Source organism: Hemicordylus capensis, chromosome 5 (genome assembly GCF_027244095.1).
Source record: "Hemicordylus capensis ecotype Gifberg chromosome 5, rHemCap1.1.pri, whole genome shotgun sequence".
Classification (NCBI taxonomy): domain Eukaryota; kingdom Metazoa; phylum Chordata; class Lepidosauria; order Squamata; family Cordylidae; genus Hemicordylus; species Hemicordylus capensis.
Window position 1 is genome coordinate 105,060,728 of NC_069661.1, and position 21,635 is coordinate 105,082,362.

A 21,635-nucleotide genomic window follows, 5' to 3' on the forward strand; every position below is an offset into this window, starting at 1 on the left:
CCTGGATTAGGCTGTGTGTGAGAACTGCTGGAACTCACCTAACCCAGATTTTTAGCCTGGCTTTTAGCCGAGGTTAAGGGAGTGAGCGCTCCTGCTTCCTGCTTATGTGTGAGCTAGGGCTGTTTCCAGCCCAGCTGCACACAGAGACGGGTGCCTAGAGCGCCCCTCTCCTGGGGCAATCACTCAATGCACTGTGCTCGGTCATCCCAGCTCGGTCGTCCCATGCCGTCCCAGCTCTCTGACAATGGATTCTGTGGGAATGCAAATAGTGCTCCCACCAACATTTTGGCAATCGTCGGCGGGGGGGGGGGGAAGTGATTGAAGTGATTTCACCCCGCCTGCCCAGTTGTATGAATGACCTCATAGTCTTAGCAAGCATTGGGTCTAGTCCAGCTGAAGTTAGTAGTTGTGACTAAGTCCTAATGATCCCAAAGAACAAGTTAACCATGACGTATACCCCAATCCTATCCATGTTCACATGGAACTCAGAACCACTGTGTTCAATAGAGTTTACTCCCAAGTATGTCTGGATAGGATTGCAGCTTAATTAATGGGATGAGTCATGACTGGATTGAAGCCAAAATTATTCAATATGAATTGCCATTTTAAAAATAAATTTGATGCAGATAATTCTAACTGAAATATCTAGCAAATCAATTGGGTAACAAATGACTTGTATATTTTTAAAATAAGCTTCTCTAATTCAAACTAGCATCACAGTGAATGTGTTTGTGCTGATATCTACATTCCTAACTATGTTCATATGAATTTTACTTGTGCACGAGTTCCTACATAGTTGAAGCAAGCAGTAAAAACAACATTCAACCATTGCAAGCCCTGAACATTCTAAATTCCAAACTTTCTGTACAATCTGCCTAAGATTTGCCATGGAATATCTAGGTGACAAGCATCACCACCCCACCAAATTTTGAGCAGCTCCACTAAGAAATGACCTAGATACAGCGGTTTGGAAATGAACTCTAAAGAAGCAGATTTCACACTTGCAACCTTTTAAAGACAAGCATAGCATTTATTTAATTTTTAAATGTCCCTTTAGCTATGTTCAAAAATTTGGGGCAATAGAGGTGTCTGTGCTTTTGATTCTTTCTGGGGGGAATCATTTGACTGTTTCTCAAGCTACTAGCCTATGAGGTCCTCAACATTTAAATAGGCGATTATATCAGGGCACAGACTGCAGAGCATGGCAGAAGTGGAACTTGATTCTGTGACAGAATGTTTGTCTACAAAAATAACTGTGTCTGCCTGCAGCAGAGGAGGCAGTTTGAGCTAAACATTCTATTGGTCATACAATCCAAATCATTTATCCAATCTGCCTAAAATCTGGCACAAAGAAACTAGGTGAAAAGTGCCACCATCTGTCCAGATTTCCTGCAGAGTAGATGAGAAATGCCTGAGACTACAGCAGTTTGAAAACTTATCCTGAAGAAGATGGAAAATGTTTTTTTAAATTCAAAGCTTTTGTGAATTTGAATAAATTCAAATAATAATGCAATGCATTTGCACTATATGCCTTAGCACCCATTATACAGGCAGAAGGACACCTATATACTTAAGAAGGAAACATTTGTACTTTGTTACACCCTGAACATTCTATTGGTCATAAAATCAAAACTATCCAATCCACCTTATATTTGGCACAAAATAACTAAGTTACAGTGACCACCATTTCCCCAAATTTAGTGCAGGTGCATTGAGAAATGACCAAATACAGCAGTTTGAAAACGTAACCTGAAGAAGCTGGGGGGAAAACCCCACTAAACCTAATCTGAACACAGATCTAAGAAGGAAGCCCTCTGAACTTATTTTATACTTCTAAACTTGTTTAAGCCTGTCTTTGCAAAAGGTGATAAGAATGAACTACATTGCAGGTCTGTTGTAATAATAACAGCTGCAGTAATGCTAGTGAGAATGTTCCGCACCCACTGAATAAAGAGTGTGGGTGTCGTTTTTTTAACTTTAAAGTTAGCCAGAACCCATAAGTTCCAAAACTGTGATAAGAGTGTAGTACTGTAGAGTTACTGCAATATTTTCTAAATTGTTTATCCTCAGAAGCTGGTATGCTACATCTGAACATGCAAGCTTTATTTAATTTTATTTATTTAGTACATTTGTACACCACTCAATCTCACTTCTCTAGATGATTTACAACGAACATTAGGCTATCACAGCAAAACTGCTGCATGACCTATGTTCAATGAATTTCTGCAAAGGATATTCCATTAAGTGGTGTGATGTATTAACCCATTCTATAATTCAGGCCTTGGCCATATTTCTTTGGACCTAGGTGCCAGCCCAAAAATTTAGGAGTCAGACAATGGACATTTAATGAATTTACTGGACTTAGTGGTGGATATTGTGGAGGGGGAGGGTTATTGGTCTTCTCTTTATCCCCTTTACAAGTTATATACTTAAAACAGAAACAGGGCAGCCTGGGACAAAGAAATAATCCTACCTCTGAATATGCTAATCTTCAGTAGTGCCACAATTAAATTTCTAGGTGTCATGGCTCCCTGGTGCCTGGGTTTCTCAAGCCCTGCTATAATTGGTTAGTGGGACTGGTCTTCAGTAATTTCTTGCAAAAATCTCTTGCAAAGCTTGTGTTAAGAAATATAGCACATTCTTGTGCATGCTTTTATGTGTTATCTGTCAGCTGCTTTGAGTATTAATGAAAAGCAGAATACAAATCCATTAAACAAATACATAAAATTTAGGTGAAGGTGTTTGAACACCCTAAAGTACTGTAAAAATTGTAAGCATTACAGGAAGATAACCCCTCCACACAGACAGTGAGGCTGTTCACATGACTAGAGGCAAGGCAGGCGGGCAGGCTGCACTGAATGTACTTCCTCCCCAGATGATCTCCTTACCCTCCCCACCACCTGCGGTTCACATGAACAACACTCCCGGGAGATGCACAGCTTTCCAGAGGCCGGGACACAGCTGTACAGCTTTCCAGCCTCCAGGAATCACGTGATGAACGCGGTACATTGGGACATTCTCCCATACAGGTGCTCTGGGTGCCCATCTCTGTGTCTGTTCAGGCTGCAAGCAGCCTGAACAAACACACAATCCCGTCTGCCCAGTTAAGGGCATGTTCGCACCCTTAACCCTGGCTAAAGGCTGAGTCAAAAAGGTGGGTTAGGCGCTGCGGCAGCACCAGGATCCACTTGATCGCGCTGCTGCACACAAGCAGTCTAACCCTGGCTGGGCTGCCCTGGCCAGAATTAGGCTGCTCATGAGAACAGCCTTAGTATGTGCAGATAATTCAATGATTTCTCTCTTTAAAAACAAAACAAAACACACCACACAGAGAGAGTTTTAGAAATGTTTAAATCAATCTACAAATACGTTGCACTTTCTCTTGAGATGTATCACATAAATACACATGAGTTCAACTAGCTTATGACCTATAAAACTCCACATGAACATCTACTGGTATGTTTAGAAACTTTTACTTTGGTAAGGAACTATCTAGCACTTGGATCTCAAATACAAACAGCTGGAAAAGAAACTGCCTGCAACATTGTTGATAAGAGAACAGTGGGTGAACATAACTTTGTCATTTATTCAATTTATAGCCTAACTGTATGCATGTTTAATGAGACACAAGGTCATAAGAACATAAGAACAGCCCTGCTGGATCAGGCCCAAGGCCCATATAGTCCAGCATCCCGTTCCGCACAGTGGCCAACCAGATGCCACTGGAAGCCACACGCAGAAGTTGAGGGCATGCCCTCTCTCCTGCTGTTACTCCCCTGCAACTGGTACTCAGAGGCACCCTGCCTCTGAGGCTGGAGGCGGCCTACAGCCCTCCAACTAGTAGCTAATGATAGACCTCTCCTCCATGAAGTTATCCAAACCCCTCTTAAAGCCATCCGGGTTGTTGGCTGTCACCACATCTCGTGGCAGAGAATGCCACAAGTGAATTATGCGTTGTGTGAAAAAGTACTTCCGTTTGTTGGTCCTAGATTTCCTGGCAATCAATTCCATGGGATGACCCCTGGTTCTAGTGTTATGGGAGAGGGGGAAGAATTGCTCTCTATCCACTTTCTCCACACCTTGCATGATTTTATAGACCTCTATCATATCTCCTCGCAGTTGTTGTTTTTTTAACTAAATAGCTCCAGGTGCTGTAGCTTTGCCTCATAAGAAAGGTGCTTTAGGCCCCTGATCATCTTGGTTCCCCTCTTCTACACCTTTTCCAGTTCTACAATGTCCTTTTTTAGATGTGGTGACCAGAATTGTATGCAGTACTCCAGGTGTGGCCACACCATAGTTTTATATAAGGACATTATAATATTAGCAGTTTCATTTTCAATCTACTTCCTAACGACCCCTAGCATGGAATTGGCCTTTTTCACAGCTGCCGCACATTGAGTTTCAATGAGCTGTCTGCCATGACCCCATGATCCTTCTCCTGGTCAGTCATTGACAGCTCAGGTCCCATCAGCATATACTTGAAGTTGGGGTTCTTCATCCCAATGCTCATCACTTTACAACTGCCAACATTGAACCGCATTTGTCACTTTGTCACCCACTCACCCAGTTTGGAGAGTTCCTTTTGGAGCTCTTCACAATCAGTTTTGGATTTCACTACCCGAAAGAGTTTGGTACCATCTGCAAATCTGGCCACCTTGCTGCTTACCCCTACTTCTAGATCTCCTTCTAGGTCCATTCGCTCTTCTAGATATCTTCTAGGTCCATTATGTACAGTGAAGCTTGCACCAAAGTAAAGGTGTAGCCTTAATTCTAGGTAATTTCAGTTATTGACATGAATCCTGGAGAGTGATGACAGTTATTGACATGTATCCTGGTGGTGCCAGACCTGCCTGTACAGCTGCAGGGCACTAACAGACAGCAATGCTGCTGCGCAAGAGGGCCGTACTGGTACAGCTGATTAATCTGACCATTGAGTGCTAAAGATCTGATGAGAACAATAACAGTTAAAATATGATTATATTCAGAATTTCTTCTTTAAAAAATAGAATTTTCCCTGCCTTTCACTGAGCATATTCTGCTGTAAAGTAATGCATTCAGCTAATGCAAGTGGAACGACTGTCCATGCAAAATTTGATATCTGCAGGTCAATGGGAAGTATGTTATTAAAAATTTATTCTAAAACATAAAACCATTTCCCCCAACCTTTCCATGAGCATCAGAATCAAATCCAGCCCACTACCTGACTGAGTATGACATCCCTAGACTAGTTGGTCTTACTTGGTATATGGCTCTATAAGTCAATGAATTTCCTACACAATACCATATTTGTACAAGAAATCCCATGCTACCTACTTGAACATCATTATGTGGTTATCTGGACTCATTTCAGTCTGGCCAGGTTTGGGGAATGAAACTGCTTTGATGAACATAAGAAAGCCCTGCTAGACCAGACCCAAGGTGCATCTAGTCCACCATCCTGTTTCACACAGTGGCCCACCAGATGCCACTGGACGCCTACAGGCAGAATTGAGGGCATGCCCTCCCTCCTGCTGTTATTCCCCTGCAACTGATACTCAGAGGCAGCCTGCCTTTGAGGCTGGAGGTGGCCTATAGTCCTCCAACTAGTAGCCACTGATAGAACTCTTCTCCATAAAGTTATCCAAACCCCTCTTAAAGCCATCCAGGTGTTGGTTGTCACCACATCTTGTGGCAGATAATTCCACAAGTTGATCACGTGTTGTGTGAAAAAGTACTTCCGATTGTTGGTCCTAGATTTCCTGGCAATCAATTTCATGGGATGGTTCTAGTGTTATGTGAAAGGGAGAAGAATTTCTCTCTATCCACTTTCTGAAAATCTAATGCAAAATCTGACAAAACAAACTCTCCCTAGACTAAACTTCCCGAAGCCAAAAGCCCTGGCTTCATTTGTCTTGAACTCACCAAATCCTGGATGAGAATTCAAGCTTCCTGCCCTCCTGGCTTCCCCAGGACTTGTAGAAGGGACATTCTCATAAGAACATAAGAACAACACCGCTGGATCAGGCACAAGGCCTATCTAGTCCAGCATCCTGTTTCACACAGTGACCCACCAGATGCCTCTGGGAAGCCACAGGCAGCTCATGGCCATATGTCCTCCTTTCTGTACTCCCAGCCTGCTTCTTCTAACCAAGAACTCTTCTCTTCCTCCCAACAGCTCTCTAGGAACCCACTCACCTGGTGCTGATTGGCTGATCTCTAGAGTTCACCAGCTTGTCAATCAGGACAAGGTTCACTTCTGGTTAACACAGGGGAGGGGTAGCTGGTCACTACACCCCATTACAGGGAACAGTGGTCCCCAGTCTGAAAAGGTTGAAGACTAGTGGGTTTTATTTATTCATTTCATTTCATTTCATTTCTAAACCGCCCCATCCAAAGGCTCTGGGCAGTGTATAACAAATTTAAAAAGACATAAACACACACCATTTAAAACACTGTGCTAAAAACAATCAAAACCCAATTAAAACCATTTCTGTTTCTCTGGTGATGTCACGCACACGGGACACCTTCAGAGGGGCCGCTGGGCGGGGCTGGACCCAGGCTGCTGCTCGGCTGGCTTCGCGCCTGGCTTGCTCTGAGACAAAGGCTATAATCTGCTATACAGGGATTCCCAGATGATGTTGAGTACAACTCCCATCATCCCCAGCCAAAGGCCACTGCAGCTGGGTATGCTGGGAATTGTAGTTCACAACATCTGGAAATCCCTGTTACTGGGAGCATGCTGGGGACCTACTTATAATTACAATCTGCAACGTGGAACCCACTCATGTTTAATTTTGTAATATTTTTCTTTCGAGGATAGAAAAGTGGACAGTAGGATTCTAATGCTGTTAACAGCTGTATAGAAAAGGGAATTTTGGTAGGTGCAGTTATTCTTCCCAACCAGGAGAATAACCAGCCCATGTGCCTGGGGTTAATGCAGCAGCAGACAAAGAGAAGGCAGAGTGAGGTAGCTGCAGCAGGGAGAGATGAGCAGGAAGGAGCCACACCTGCAGCATGTTTTTGCCCCTCCCCTCCACCCCACCCATATCAGTTGCTTCTGATTGCCATGCAGTGATTAGGAAAAGCTGCACTTGCTGAAATTTTCACACAGCTACTGTATTATTATTTTTTAAAAAAGAGGCTCTGTCTTTCTTTGCAATGGATTACTCTCTGGGCCAGTTCAAATGAAATCATGGTTTAATCATGGTTTAGTGTGATGATCACAAGCTTCAGGCTCTATTTATTTGTTTGTTCGTTTAACATATTTTTTACTGCCCCAAACCCATGTATCTGGGCAGTTTACAACAAAGCAAACAAATAAACAGAAAAAAGTTAAAATGTTAGTTAAAATAAATGTCAACAGAAAACTTAAAACATTAGTTAAAACAAAATAAATGATACAGTAAAAGTTGAAACATTTCAACAATTTAAATTTTAAGACATTTTAAAACAATGTTAAAACAGTTAAAACAATATGTCTTCCCTTTGCATACGAAGGGCAGAAGTTTTCTATTACTGTAGATGGTTTAGAACAAGATTTGTTGTAGGAGATGAATTTGACAAATCCAGCTTGTTCTAGCCAGAGTTTACACACGAGCCAAGATATGGAACCAAGATCCTTCTTAGGCACTGGTTCTGGGGCATCAGTTGAAGGCCAGTGGTTTAATCAGTGGGAGTCAATTAAGAGGACATTCCTTTACTATTTTTTGTGTAGGCTATTTAGGTTTTGGTGCTTTAGTGTAGCAAGCAATGAAAATAAAAATATGAAAAATGATCTTCCTTTCTAATAAAAGGTAGAAGGTTCTTTTGATTCAATTTTAAATTCTTTCATCCTTCAATAACAAAAAAGGCATCTATATTGTGTTTTTGGTTTAGATTTAATGTTTAGATTTAATCCAGTAATGAATTAATTGGTTAAACAGATGATTTGTCAGCTTTCACTGCTTTCCACTGTTATATCAATACACAGGACCCCATAGATTGGGCTATACGTCTTATTTATTTAGTTATTTAGTAAGTTAGTTCTCATTACTCTTCAATCTTTATCAAGACATTTTATTCTCAACAATTTTGTATAGGTCAGTGGCTGATATTCCAGGCAAAGTCATTCCTGAGTAACCCTATTGAAATTAAGTAGTCTTATACTACTCCCTGAGCAGTACTAGTAAAGTAACTTAGTTTGGGTGTCAGCCACTTATTTAATAAACATTTCAACTCCTAAAAAGAATAGCTAAAACAAAGTTTTAAGGAAAATTTTTCTCCAAAAGAAAAAAGGTCATCATTTCTAAAGAACCAGTAGGTATGGGTCAATTCAGGCATAACACAAAGCCATGATTTGGCACCTTGAACGAACCCTTTGCTCCTGTATTCATTCCTTCCCTTGCACACTTGGATTTCCCCTCTTGGATACAATGGCAAACCAGAGTTGGCTATTACATGTATAGGTAAGAAGGGAGAGGGAGCACAGGGCTTGGTCACATAGTGCCAAACCAAGGGTAGGATTTGCACAGAACATGGAACTGGAGTTGCAAGGGCCAGAGGTTTCCCTACCATCACGTCTGAATGTGTGCAACTCCGGTCCCGCTCATCCAGAGACCCAAGGTTGCGCTCCATAGACTACAATTTGAACCTTTGGTTTGTAGTGAGTTTTGCTGCTCATAACCAGGGTTCCGGCTGTAGAGCGTGTCGTCCAAATGCGGCACTGGAGGCTGCATTTGGTGAAACCAGAGTAGAGGGAGGAAGCTCCTCCCTCACTCCAGGCATGACTGGCTGTACGGGCCAATCCAGCCCACACATCCAGTTCCCCTTTTTCTCTGCAATCTCCGACTGCAGAGCCCATTCTCCGTTTCATCCACATGCACACAGGAGAACTCTGCGTTAGGTGTGAATGAGGCCATGGTCTGATGTAACATCTGAACTGACACTGTATAACTACTTTCTGTATTAATATGCAATACAAAACAGAAACATCTTTTTTTTTTTAATCAGGGTTTTTTAAAACTCAGATCTTTACGAAGCTATAACAGAAAATAAATTAGTGACCTGCCAGGCTGTTCTTGAAATTACAGCTGTGGCAATAGATGTTGCTAGTTTGGAAATAAAAAATCCTTGAAACTTAGCTCCTGTGCCTTGGTTCCTCCTTGTATCTGTAGCCTAGGGTGGCTACATCCACAGAATGCATTGTGGGGGGAGGGGGTTCCACTGCAAAGCTGTGTGTATGCGTGTAAACTGTGGGGGTTGACTCTGTCAGTCAGAATGAGAACTAGAGGCAAAAGCCAAATTAGGTCTCATTGTGTAGAGTCTGGGAGGCTTTTTAGTGACCTGCAACTGCAGCCGTGAGAGTGCCCAGTGGAGCAGCTAACTCAGCGGAGGACTTGAGGCTGCTTCAGTGGCAATAACTACTCAAGGAGACCTCTGCCTAATCCACATGGCTGTAACTAAATGCACAAATGCTCCATGTGCTGGAGCTGAGGAGGCTTCACCAGAGGATATATAAGCATCTTCCTTTCACCCTCTACTGCTCTTCCTGTAAGTAATGGGCTAGGCGCCAATGCCTGGGACACCATGTACTGTAGCCTTCAAGCTCGCAGTTTTTAAAGGACTTTGAATCTCTCCTGCTGTGGCTCAGCCTAGGCAAATTAATATGGCGGTACAAAACAAGTGAGAATGTCCCTTGCAAGCAGCCACACTCTTTTTGAGAACTTTTCAGTCAAGACTGAAGTAAAACAGGGATGGGGAGCAGCAGGTAGACGTCTATTTATCCCAATGGAATAGTTAGAAAACAGAGGAATATGGTTTAATTTATTTGTTTAGAAAAACATATTTGGAGAGATTTCAGAAGTCATCTATCATATTTACCCAAATAGGCAACCCTCTTAAATAAGACAACCCCTTAAATACAGGTTATACCTGCATTTACCCCAAAGGAAGTGGACTCTGAATTTAAGATGACACTCAATTTCTAATATCAAAGAACTCGGAAAAAACCTAGCCTTTAAACATGGCACCATGTGCTAGATGTTTAGGGGAAAGGGTGGATCTCAAAATCGTACTAGTATATACAGATGTCCACCCAAATAAATATCATATTTCCTCCCAGATGAAGTAGGAAGAATAATACTGGATTGTGACATATTAAAAGTATAATAGTAAACTAGTGACATACACAACAAAGTGAAATATGAAGACAAGTGAATTAACTTTAAATACCGCAGAAGTCCCAAATGATGGCTCCAAAGGAACTTGTTCCGGAGCTAATGATTGCCTCACATGGTAATCAAATTACTGGCTGATGGGGGTGAATGGGTTAACATAAATATTAGGCCACTTTCCAGTTACTAGAAACATCTCAAAGTCTTGCAAATCTCTCCCTAGAAATGTAGTTAAATGAGTGTATTCTCAAATGGCTGTAGTGAATCCAGGCTACCCTGAAGGATGAAATTTGGCACATACACAGATCACAACAATCTGATTTGTTGGTACAGTTGTATATGTGTAGTCCAAAACACCGTGCACCCCACGCCTCAATTAACAGAAAAGCCTGACTTACAGGGAGACCTTTGTAAGATTCCCCTAGAAGTGGGGAGGCAAGATGTGTTTCCCCCAAATGGTTAAGGGACTACCAGGCCATACAGAAGCTGATAGCTGCTGGTACACAAGGCACACAGATTACTAAAGCAAAAACAAAAACAAAAACAAAAACAAACTAAACCTAAAACTGAAGAGGTTACATCTGAGTGCGATTCAGCTAAATCGAGGCATGAGTTTTAATTTGCAAGCCAGAGCAAGCCAAGCCCCACATGCGGCAAACTGTTGGGCCGTAGAGACGGTCACTACTTCAGGCTAGGATTTGGGGGGAACGGGGCTTCCCGGAAGCGCCATAAGCACAGACCTATCTATGCCTGCAGCAGAAGGCCAGCTCCAGTCAGTGCAGAGGCACACGTGGGAGCGCGCGCAAAGCGAAGTCCCTTTCACGAACTCCGGCAGGCGCCGCGCGCGTTTGGGCCGCGCGAACCTCCTCACTCCGCCAGCGGTGGGGTGGGGGGTCCACGCTGAGTTAAGCTGGGGCCGGGGCTGTGGTGCTAGCTTTGGGTGTAACAGGGGAGAGCCCGAACAAGGGCAACCCTCCCTCCTTTCCTTACCTTCGGGATTGGCGCTAATGAAAACCCGCACGCTCCTCCCGCTGGGCGCCAAGTGCAAGGGCAGAGCGGCGAGGTTGCCGGCGAACGCTGCCCTCCTCAGCGCTGAGTCTCGCGGACAGGGCAGCTTGCCGGCCCCTCCGGTCGGCCACATTGCTGCTGCCCGTCCTTTCTCCTCTTTTTTCGCCGTCCTTTCGCGGAAGGGCGAAGCAATTTCCCAGGCGAGCTTCTCAGGGCGTCGTCCTTCTCTGCCTTCAGCCTGCCCAGCTCACCCGCTGCGTTCTTCGGTGGCGGCCATTCGGGTCCCCCTCTCAGCCTGCTGCGCCGCCTCCAGCTCCCCTCAATTCCAGGCAGCAAGAGGTCGCGGGTGTCGGAGGAGCGTTCAGGCAGCCCTGCGAATTTCGCAGGCTGGAGAGGAGGACATGCCTCTTCCGCGACTCAGGGGGAAAGGGGCGAAGAAGGAGAAAACTTTACGCCGCTGAGCAAGCTTGCGGGTCGCTTTAGGACCCCAGCGGGTTGCGGAGGGGACAGGATCCCAGCCAGGGAGCGACGCAGGGGGGGCATTGCAGTGTCAGGGCCACGTCGCGACTGGCTGCTCTTCTATGCCCTCTCCCTGGCACAGTCATCCCCAGTCTGGAGAGCTCCCCCCGCTCGCCCTTAGGCATTGATCGGCTCTTGCATTTCGCCCAACTCTTCGGCGGCTTCTTTAGTTCACCACCGTGCAGGAGGGGCAAGTAGCAAACCTCGTCTGGAAAATGAAACAAATATTCAAACAAACCCTTATCGGGAGAGAGAGAGAGATCTCTTTCAACCGGGCTTGTCCACTGCTGCGATTTTCTTCTGCAAGCCTTGCAAGGTTGTTCGCAAAGCAAAGTCTTTATCTAGGCTTGAGGTCTCCTCCTCTTGCAACTCTCCTCTCTCCCCAAATCCCTTCTTTTCGAAGTTGCTTCTCTGCTCCAAGCCCCTAAAAATGAGATATTTTATAGTCCCGCCGGCTCAGGCGCTCAAAAACAGAGTTCAGAGAACCCCCTTCGATCTTTTTGCAAGGGCATCTTCAGCGCGGAGAGAGCAAAAAGCGGAAAAGGTTATTTATTCATAAAGCCCAGTTTGAAGAGTGAAAGAAGGAAGGAAGCGGAGAATACAATGAAGCTGGGAGGGGGGGGATCTTTGCAGCGGTCAGTGGCGGGGCATCCCGGCGGGCAGCTCCAATGAAATATTCAGAAAGGTTGTGATGTCTGGCCGAGCTCAGACAGCCGCCGCCGCCGCCACCACCTTCCAAGCCTTTTTCGTTAGACACAGTCAATACGCAGAGAAACATCCAAGCGCTCCCTCCAGGGGGCGGGGGAGCCTCTCCGGCCCCCAGCCGCAGAGCGTGGATAGAGAGACCACGGAGAAGCGAGCCGAATCCTACCAGGAGAAGGTGGCGATGCTGCTGCTTCAGCAGCAGGCGGCAGATCTTTAACAAGCTGCTGAGCTTGAATCTCCCAGAGAGAGAGAGAAGGCTCTTTGGCATCAGATCAGATGGGGTAGGTAAAAGACAGGGGGCTAGTTTTGGGGTGGGGTGCAGCAGGGCAACAGCAGCATGTCTTTCCCCCATGTCCTGCTTGTTGCGCCAGGGCCGGATTGGGGGCACTGAGAGGGCGGTGGAATGTATGTGCAGAGGGTGCCAGGTTTTGAGCAGAATGGGTAATTAAGGGTGGGAGTCAGGGTGCAGGTGGGGCGCACCGGGAATATGCCCTGTTGCCCTGTGGGCCAGTCTGAGCCTGCATTGTGCCCACCCCAGTCAGCTCTGTCCTCAGTGTACCACTAAGAGAATGCAAGTGGGTAGAGGTGGTGGATGGTGCCATGCTCTCTAGATGGCATGGGGACCATGGAATTGAGTCTTCCTGTGGTGCTGCTCACAGAAAAGAGAGAGAAAGCTGCTCTCAGCATCCCCCAGCCACTCAGGGGAAGGGCGGAGGTGTTCCAGTGGTCAGAGGCTGCTTGTTCAAGGAGCAGCCCACTTCATCCTCTCGCTCTCTCACCTGCACTCTGCCTTTGGACAGCATGGCATGTAGGCCCAGTATCCAGTCATCTATATACAATGCTGTACCTTTTTTGTCTGTTGACAATTTAATGTGTTGTGTGTTTTTATTGTATGCTTTAATCCTCTGTTGTGAGCTGCCCAGAGAACAATTTGTTCTGGGGCAGCTGACAAATAAAGTTGTTTATTAATTATTTATTACTACTACTACTTCTATTACTTTTATTATTATTCTGCCCAAAGGAAGAATGTAGGCAAGTGAGAAGATTCACCGCCAGCACCGTAACAGAAAGGATTGAGCAAATGATGGTTGCAAGGAGCAGCTGACTCTGCTTCCAGGGTATATCCGACTACAAGGATTCCCTTCCATTTTTGGTCCTGCATTAACAACGTTCAGACTTGATGGTATAATGCTGAAAAGGTTCAAAACTTGTCTTTAGCATCATGTGAAAATGCATTTTGGTTGACAAAGTCAGATTAATTAATGCAGCTCTAAATCTACTTTGGCCGGTGTTGGCTACCAGCCTATGAACACTTATGTGGACGTCTCCTAGAATCCAGAAACACTTCTTAATAAACAGACATTGGATCAGGTTGTAAATTTTAAAGAAAACAATTTCAATTCTCTCTTTACGTTTTGAAAAGCATCCACTGCAGCTGGTTTTGTAATAATAATCTATTTCATGTGTATTTTGGGGGGTACAGTACAGACGAACAGTAGAGACAGTTTCTGTTCTTCGTGGAACTTCCTTACATTTAAGTGGGAAAAGGAGGGAAGGGTATTCTCTTGGTTTCAGTCTATATCTAAAGCAGGGATAGCCAACATACATATGTTGGGACCAGCCTGATCTCCAGGTTGCTAGAACAATGTAACTTCTAACAGATGGTCAGGATCCATAATGATAAACTTAGGGTCACCTAATTTTAAGGGATATACAGGTGCAAAATTCATATGCCTGAGTGATATAAAGTCACTAAATGGAGAAATGAGGAAGTAGGGTGCTTCTCGAAAGATCTCCCCTTGAGGCAGACTAGTGGGTCTGTATCCTTTCAACATCAGGCTAATGTATGGCAGATAATAACGCAATAAAAGTTGTACAAAATACATGGAGTATGATTCTTTTTATTTTTCTTACAACAGAAACTGAGCAAACTTAAATTACACCTTGGCTAACTTTTCCTTGGTTCACTGCAGACCAAATTAAAAAGTGTTTTGTGGGCTAGACTTGGCCAATGGGCTAGCAGTTGACTGTCTCTTACAGAGAGAGTGTGTGGGTGAGTTTGTGGGTGAATTTATACACACAGAGATCTAGACACACAGGTTTCAGTTAACTGGTATGTGGATATTTAGGCAAATATATAAAATACACTCTAGTTGGATGTGTGACACATGCATAAATACACCTACTACAAACACCATCTCTATATATTCTGTCCATATATGCAACATAGTTTCTGGACAAATGTTTGTTTTTTATTAAATAAAATGTGTATATTATATAATCAAGTCTAAAAATCCAAGTCAGTATCAAAGGTTTATTGTTGAGTCAGATGGCTGACTATATAGGAACATAGGAAGCTGCTATATACTGAGTCAGACCATAGGTCCATCTAGCTCAGTATTGTCTACACAGACTGGCAGTGGCTTCTCCGCGGTTGCAGGCAGGAATCTGGGAAGAACTAACCTCGGGTTTGAGCGATAGAACCTCTTTTCGAGGTCCTAGAAAGAAACCAAGGAAATGGGACCGAACAGGTGCCCTCATACTAGGAAATTGGAACGTTCCCCTTCTCGTAATCAAGTTAGTAAACCTGTATGTCATTTATGCAATGCTCCTGCATAGGAATAGGGAGGGAAGACACGACCAAGAGGTTCACGTGGATGAGACAGTAAATCTCTTCTGGAAAAGTTTGTATGGTTATGTGCAAAAAGACAAGTGTATCTCTTCTAAACAGCAATGGGACAAATTATGGAAATGGACGTTGGATGTAAACACACACACCCCCATTACCTGATGTGCCTTGTAATCCCCCATCCCCGAGTTACAGTACTGCCTGCATATACTTTATAACCCTGTGGGTTTCCAAATCCTTGTGTGTAAATCTTTGTAGATATATGATGTACAAACAACCACTTTGTATATAATTGTGCTTTGCCAACGTACTGTATGCTTTGGTAGTTTGTTGGTTCAATAAAAAAATCTTGTCCTATTAAAAATAAAAAAATCTTGTCCTATCTTGGAGATGCCAGGGAGGGAACTTGGAATGTAGATGCTCTTCCCAGAGTGGCTCCATCCCCTAAGGGGAATATCTTACATTGCAAACACTTCTAGTCTCCCTTTCATATGCAACCGGTGTGGACCCTGCTTAGCGTAGGGGGACAAGTCATGCTTGCTACCACAAGACCAGCTCTCCTCTCAGAAGCGAAAGAGGGCACACTTATTTATTTATCATATTTTTACACCGCCCAAAACTTATGTCTCTGGGCGGTTTACAAGATTAAAAAGTAAAACATTAATTAAAAACAAAAGCAAAACAAAACACTTAGGAGCATAGGAAGCTGCCATATACTGAGTCAGACCTTTGGTCTATCTAGCTCAGTATTGTCTTCACAGACTGGCAGCAGCTTCTCCAAGGTGGCAGGCAGGAATCTCTCTCAGCCCTACCTTGGAGATGCCAGGGAGGGAACTTGAAACCTGCTCTTCCCAGAGCGGCTCCATCCCCTGAGGGGGATATCTTACAGTCTCCCATTCAAATGCAACCAGGGCAGACCCTGCTTAGCCAAGAGGACAAGTCATGCTTGTTGCTACCACAAACAAAATTTGGTGTGTGGGGCGGGGGGGTAAGTAAGATATTAAGGAGTAGGTAAGCTATTACAAACCAAACAAGCAACTACATTTTTTTGAAATCTGGAGTTCACTTTTTGAAATGTTTTTAAGATAAAAGCACACAAAAAGACATCTCTTCCCATGAGTTTAGTGTTTTTGTTCTTTATTGTCTTTGATGCTTTTCTCTATACAGAAGCACACATGTATAGATATAATTAAATACTACTTTGTATGAAGTCCTTGAAGGAGGGTTGGCTTAGCTCTGGTATTACTTGATATTATTCATGGCTGACATCCAGATTAACAAAGTATTTATGCAAGAGCATAGTAAAGAGTTGGTATTGACTCCTGGCGAATACAGAGCTCTTTGGTTTTCTTTGGTAGAATACAGGAGGGGTTTACCATTGCCATCTCCCGCGTAGTATGAGATGATGTCTATCAGCATCTTCCTATATTGCTGCTGCCTGATATAGATGTTTCCACCGGCAACCTCTTGCTCCCTAGGCAAGTTCCCTCCCCGCAAGTGTGTTGTGCTAGTGAGTTATTCAAAGTCTGGAGCTAATATTCCAGATGAGTGTTGCACTAGTGCAAACATGTTTGCTGTTGCAAAACATGGTACATATGGTATACTTCTTATGTTTTACAAGCAACGTTTTATGCAGCAATGCAATTTTGAGCATCCCCATGACTTTGCACCCAGCTAAGTGATCTTGCACCAGTACAACTTCCTTTTGCAAATGTTTTTGTTAGTTTGGATGCCAATCAAGGTCTATAAATTTTTAGTATACCACTGTTTCTAACTTAGACATAAGCTATATCTCTTTTGTATTCGTTATATTTTGGAAAAAATCTCAGTAAACAATTAATTAATGCTATAGTCTAAATATGGTTTGTATATGTCCTTGTACTTAGAGAGCTGTCATTCCCCTTGTGGCCTTCTCTGAAAAGTGGGGGGGAAAGAACACCTCGTTGCTAATGATGGGAATACATGAACCAGCAATGACCTTTGTTTAGCTTTGTAGATCAAAGGCATACAATCAGATGGTTACTCATGTGATGCTGTCTATTTTTTAGTTTGTTTTATTATGTAGATGCATTCAGCTGCTGCTGTTGCTGACATTTCTTGTCAGCAACAAGTTATTTTACTGGATTAGCCTGGCCTAACAGAGCAGTTTCTTGGAAGCTCACTACATGCCTGGAAAATACATGATGAAGCTTCTATTGCCTCTTTTTAAATTATTATTTTAATAATTGAAGAGAAAGTATAAAACAATAGCTTGTTAAGAAAAAGAGGGAAAGAAATACACCAAACACTTTGCATTTTCTATCAAGTCAGTTGCATCTCATCTCAAGTTACCAAAGATGTCATGTTGCTGTGGTAGGATTTCTGCATTTTCTTCAAAGTCTGCTCAGAGCCAAGTGCAAACTGCAGCTATACTGCTGCAGTGAGGATGTACTATGGCCATTTAATGATTGTCTCAGCCTTGTGCTTGTTAGTGATTTTAAATGCTATTGCTTTTATTATGTTTTTACTGTGTGGTGTATTGTGTCTTTAAATCCTGTTGTAAGCTCCTGTGAATACGCTTGTGAAGAATGGCAGCATAACATTTAAAATACGTACCTATACACTGTACATACATACATAGAGTCCCTATCTTACCAGATTCCATTTGATATTGCAGTTGGTTGCTATAAACCCAGATCCTCAGATCCTATAAAAATCAGCTTTCTGAGCAAGTTACGAAGATCAGTATTGTGGACATCGTCTGAGGCTATCTCACCCATGAAATGATACATTTCATGATTATTTTAGGCACTGGTAACTGCAATAAGTTTTAGCAATTACCAGATACCACCATCTCTTTAAGGAACAAAAATTTCCTGGATGTTTCAGCCACATCCAATGACAGACTACTGTGGCATTTGTACACCAATAGAGCTGTGAACAATGCCCACCAGAAATAACAACCTGTTATTGTATATACGAGAGTTGGGTTTTCTTGGTCAACTTTCCTCCCTTCAGTAAACCCTTTCCATTGTCTGATGAGGTAATCCCTGCATGTCTGTCATGGTATCCAGTGCACATTGCAGATAATTGTGGGATATATTTCCTTGTGTAAACTGAGAAAATGCCCTAGACGCACCCAACACTCCGCTTTTGGTACCAGAGGAACAGCAGGAGTGGTAGGCAAACTATTTTTTAGATGAACATTCTATAATTATGATATTTCTTTTGATGAATCCCTTGATAAGCACCCAATAAATAGAAATATGATAACTTGTCCTAGAATTGACCCCACCCACCACAACAAAAAACAGGTAAGTCAAGAACTTTAAATATTGCCAGGAAATGTTGCAATGAATCCACTCAAATTCTTTTCCATATGAACAAACCAGAGGATGAAATCAATTCTAGAATTGTTATTGCAGGGATCACTGAAAACAGGTCTTATGTAAATTAACAGTATTTTTTCATGTCACCCTTGGAGAATTGAACTACCTCTGGCAGAGAATGCACCTGCCTTCAAATCCTCACTCAGTTATGAAGTTCGCAGGCTGACCTTGGGCCAGTCACAGGGTTGTTGTAAGGATAAAATAGGTGAAGTGGGATGAAGGGATCGTGCATGCTGTGTTGAGTTCCTTGGGGGAAAGGCAACAACAACAGCAATTCCTAAGATTATATCTTTATCTCATTTAATGTTGTTGCAGTTGGACTGTCAGAATTAAAACCTATAGTTTAATATCTGGGGGCATAAGGAGGGTTGAGTGGAAAGGAATTGGTAATTGTTCCTCATTTTCTCAAGCCATCCATATGCATAATTTAGGCTGCATATTGAGAATATAGGGTGCATTTATATTCCCAACAGCACTAAAGTACCTCACTTCTGCACTGCCAATTTCGTTCACTCCTCACTGATCTGGTAGTACAGGGAGTACAGAAGTGGAGTACTTTACTGCTAAAGTTACTGTTAGAGAGCATAGGTATGGACATACCATCTCCTTAGATTGAGAGTTCTTTGGAGAAGATTGGATGAAATTTATATAAGCTGCCCTGAGCCCATGGTATATGATGGGATATTAAGGAGAGCTGGTCCTTATCACCCATGGCCTGGTCACATCCCAATTTTGCTGCAACACCTTCTACATGACACTGCCCTTGAACAACATTCAGAAATTGGAGCTGGTGCAAAATGCAGTAGCCAGGCCCATTTTGGAAACTTCTGGCATGGAACATGTCATGCACATCTTCCTGTGCCTGCACTGGCTCTGAGCTTGTTTCCAAGTACAATTCAAGATGCTGGTTGTTACCTTTAATGCCCTGAACAGCTTGGGCCTGGGGTATATTAAGGACTGTTCTCCCTCATATGAATTTATGCACCTATTAAGATGAAGATATTCAAGAAGGCCTCTGACTTGCGTGCCAGTGCCTGGAGAGGCTGCATTGTTGAGCACATGAGATTGGACCTTCTCAGTGGTTGCACCCAAGCTCAGAAACTCCCTCCCTTTGGAGGTCAACTCTCTTCCACAGTATATTGGTAAGTGAATTGTTTTAAATTTGTAAATTTTGTATTGTTTTTAATCTTTTCTGTATACACTGCTTTGAAGCATTTTTCTGAAACCCAGCTAACAAATTTAATAAGTAATAAAACTGCAGATTTTCAGCACAATGTGAATTTTTTTAAGCCAAATCATGCTAGGAAGTAATCAAGCAGTATAATTTCAAATATATTATATGGGTTATTTTTATGTTCGGAAACTTACCAAATCGAGAAGACGTATAATAGCACTTCTGCTCTTAACTCTTGCTGCTGAAATGCAAATGCAGAAATATTACCCTTTCATTTCTGTTCCAGTATGATCTGCCAGCTGGCACTGGTACAAGCAATGTTATTTCATCTTCAGCTTAGAAAAAATCTGCCTTATCTTCTGTAACGGCAGTAGTCTTGGTAAAATGTCAAACTGAGTTGTTTCTTCTTTTAAAAAAATGTGGCTGTCTAAAAATGCTCAATTCCCTTAAAAGCTAAATAAGGAAAACCTAGCCATATGTCCTCAAAGTCTAAGCACAGGTAGTTAAACCATATCATTTATGTCATTATTGCTCACATGCATCCATCTCCTATTAGGCACTGTCTCCACTTTTCCTCCAGCACAGAGCATCTGTGCGCTCTTTGGGGCTGGCTTTCCTCCCCTCCCTCCTGCCCCACTCTCTCCTGCCCTCCCTCCCCCTCCTGCCCCACTCTCTCCTGCCCTCCCCCTCCCCCTCTCTCTCTTTCCTCCCCCCTCCCTGCACTGAGTTCTTTACCTCTGCTGCCACAGGCCTTACTGGGCTGCGGGCGGCCGAAAAGGGCCCCTCCGCCGCTGCTACTCCTCCTGGGCGGTGAACAAGGAAGTTTTGCCACCCGGTTCCCTCCCACCCCGGCCTCCCATGGGCGCCTTGCCTCAACAGGGGAGCCAGGCCCACCCCTGCTGCCTGGCCTCTGTGGCCTGCCGCCGCCTGGCTTCCGTGGGCAAGCTGGCCCGCCGCCATCTGGCCTCTGCGGGCGGGCCAGGTCCGCCGCCTGGCAGGCCCGCCACTGGGCCAAGTACCGGCTCCGCGGCCCGCCACATGCCTCTGCAGTCCACTCCCCTCCAGCCTTCTGCCCCAGTCCGCTCTCCCCCCAAGCCTTCTGCCCCAGTCCGCTCTCCCCCCAAGCCTTCTGCCCCAGTCCGCTCTCCCCCCAAGCCTTCTGCCCCAGCTTGCTCCCTCCTCCATTTCCCCCTCTTTCTCTCTCATTTTCTCTCTCTCATTTGTGCCCCCCCCCGCTTTTTAGCCTGCTTGTGTTTTCCCCGCTGGCCGTTGCTGCCTCCTCCTTCCTCCAGTCCCTAGTGTCGGGTGGCCAAGCATTCAGCCGGCTCCTTCCTGCATGGCCCTCCCTCTAGCGAGCGTCTTCCAAAGCAGTCAGCCATTTCTGTGCCCAGCCAGGCTCCACCGCTTTCTCTCCCCGCAGCTTCCTCCCTCCCTTCTGCCCCAGTCCGTTCAGTTCTCCTCTCTGTTTGCCCGCTTTCCTTCTTTTCCTTTCCTCCCTAGGCGGCCACTTCCCTACGTGGCCAACCGCTGCCCAGCCAATCTGGCGCCTCCGCTGCCCAGCCAATCCGCTGGGTTGCCGGGACGCATCCCCACAGAGGCACGTCTATGAGAATTAATATAATAGATTACCAAACTTCTCTCTTTCCTCCCCTCCCTTTATTGTCTTCCTCGCTAAATTTGTCAAAATTTAGCACATGGTCTAGCCAAAGTTAAGCATTCAGTGAGGTTGTTCTTATGAGCAGCCAAGACCAGGCTGAAACAGCCAAGCCTGGGCTTGTCTGCTTGTGAGAACTGCCGGGATCCTGACAGTGCTGCAGCACCAAACCAAGCACTGAACCTCGGCTCATAGCTGAGGTTACGGGTGCAAATTCACCCATAACCTCGGCTCCTGGATTGTGTGTTGGAGCAAGCTGCTTGCAGTCCACGCTGACACAGAGACAGGTGCCTAGAGTGCCCATCCCCTGGCTGAATCCCCCAGTGCACTGTGCTCAGTTGTGCACTGTGGGATTCTTGGAAGCTGGGACAAGGAGCCCTGGCCTCTGTATACCTGCATTGCTGGGAGCTGTGCAGAAAGTCATCTGCGCTGCTCCTAGCAGTGCTGG

General features: G+C 44.4%; 1 protein-coding gene and 1 long non-coding RNA gene across 3 annotated transcripts in view; one reads left to right on the forward strand and one right to left on the reverse strand.

Annotated features, from left to right (window-relative positions):
• Nucleotides 1-11,271, reverse strand: part of NWD2 (NACHT and WD repeat domain containing 2) — a 98,142-nt gene extending 86,871 nt beyond the window's left edge. For both annotated transcript variants that reach the window (XM_053256090.1, XM_053256089.1), the window contains exon 1: nucleotides 11,121-11,271. In XM_053256090.1, the coding sequence (XP_053112065.1) occupies nucleotides 11,121-11,271 (151 nt within the window). The remainder of the gene's footprint in view (nucleotides 1-11,120) is intronic.
• Nucleotides 11,272-12,497: 1,226 nt separating this feature from the next.
• LOC128327343 (uncharacterized) lies at nucleotides 12,498-14,245 on the forward strand. Its single transcript, XR_008308601.1, has 2 exons — nucleotides 12,498-12,643; nucleotides 13,384-14,245. It is a non-coding gene; the product is annotated as an uncharacterized LOC128327343 (long non-coding RNA).
• Nucleotides 14,246-21,635: the final 7,390 nt, after the last annotated feature.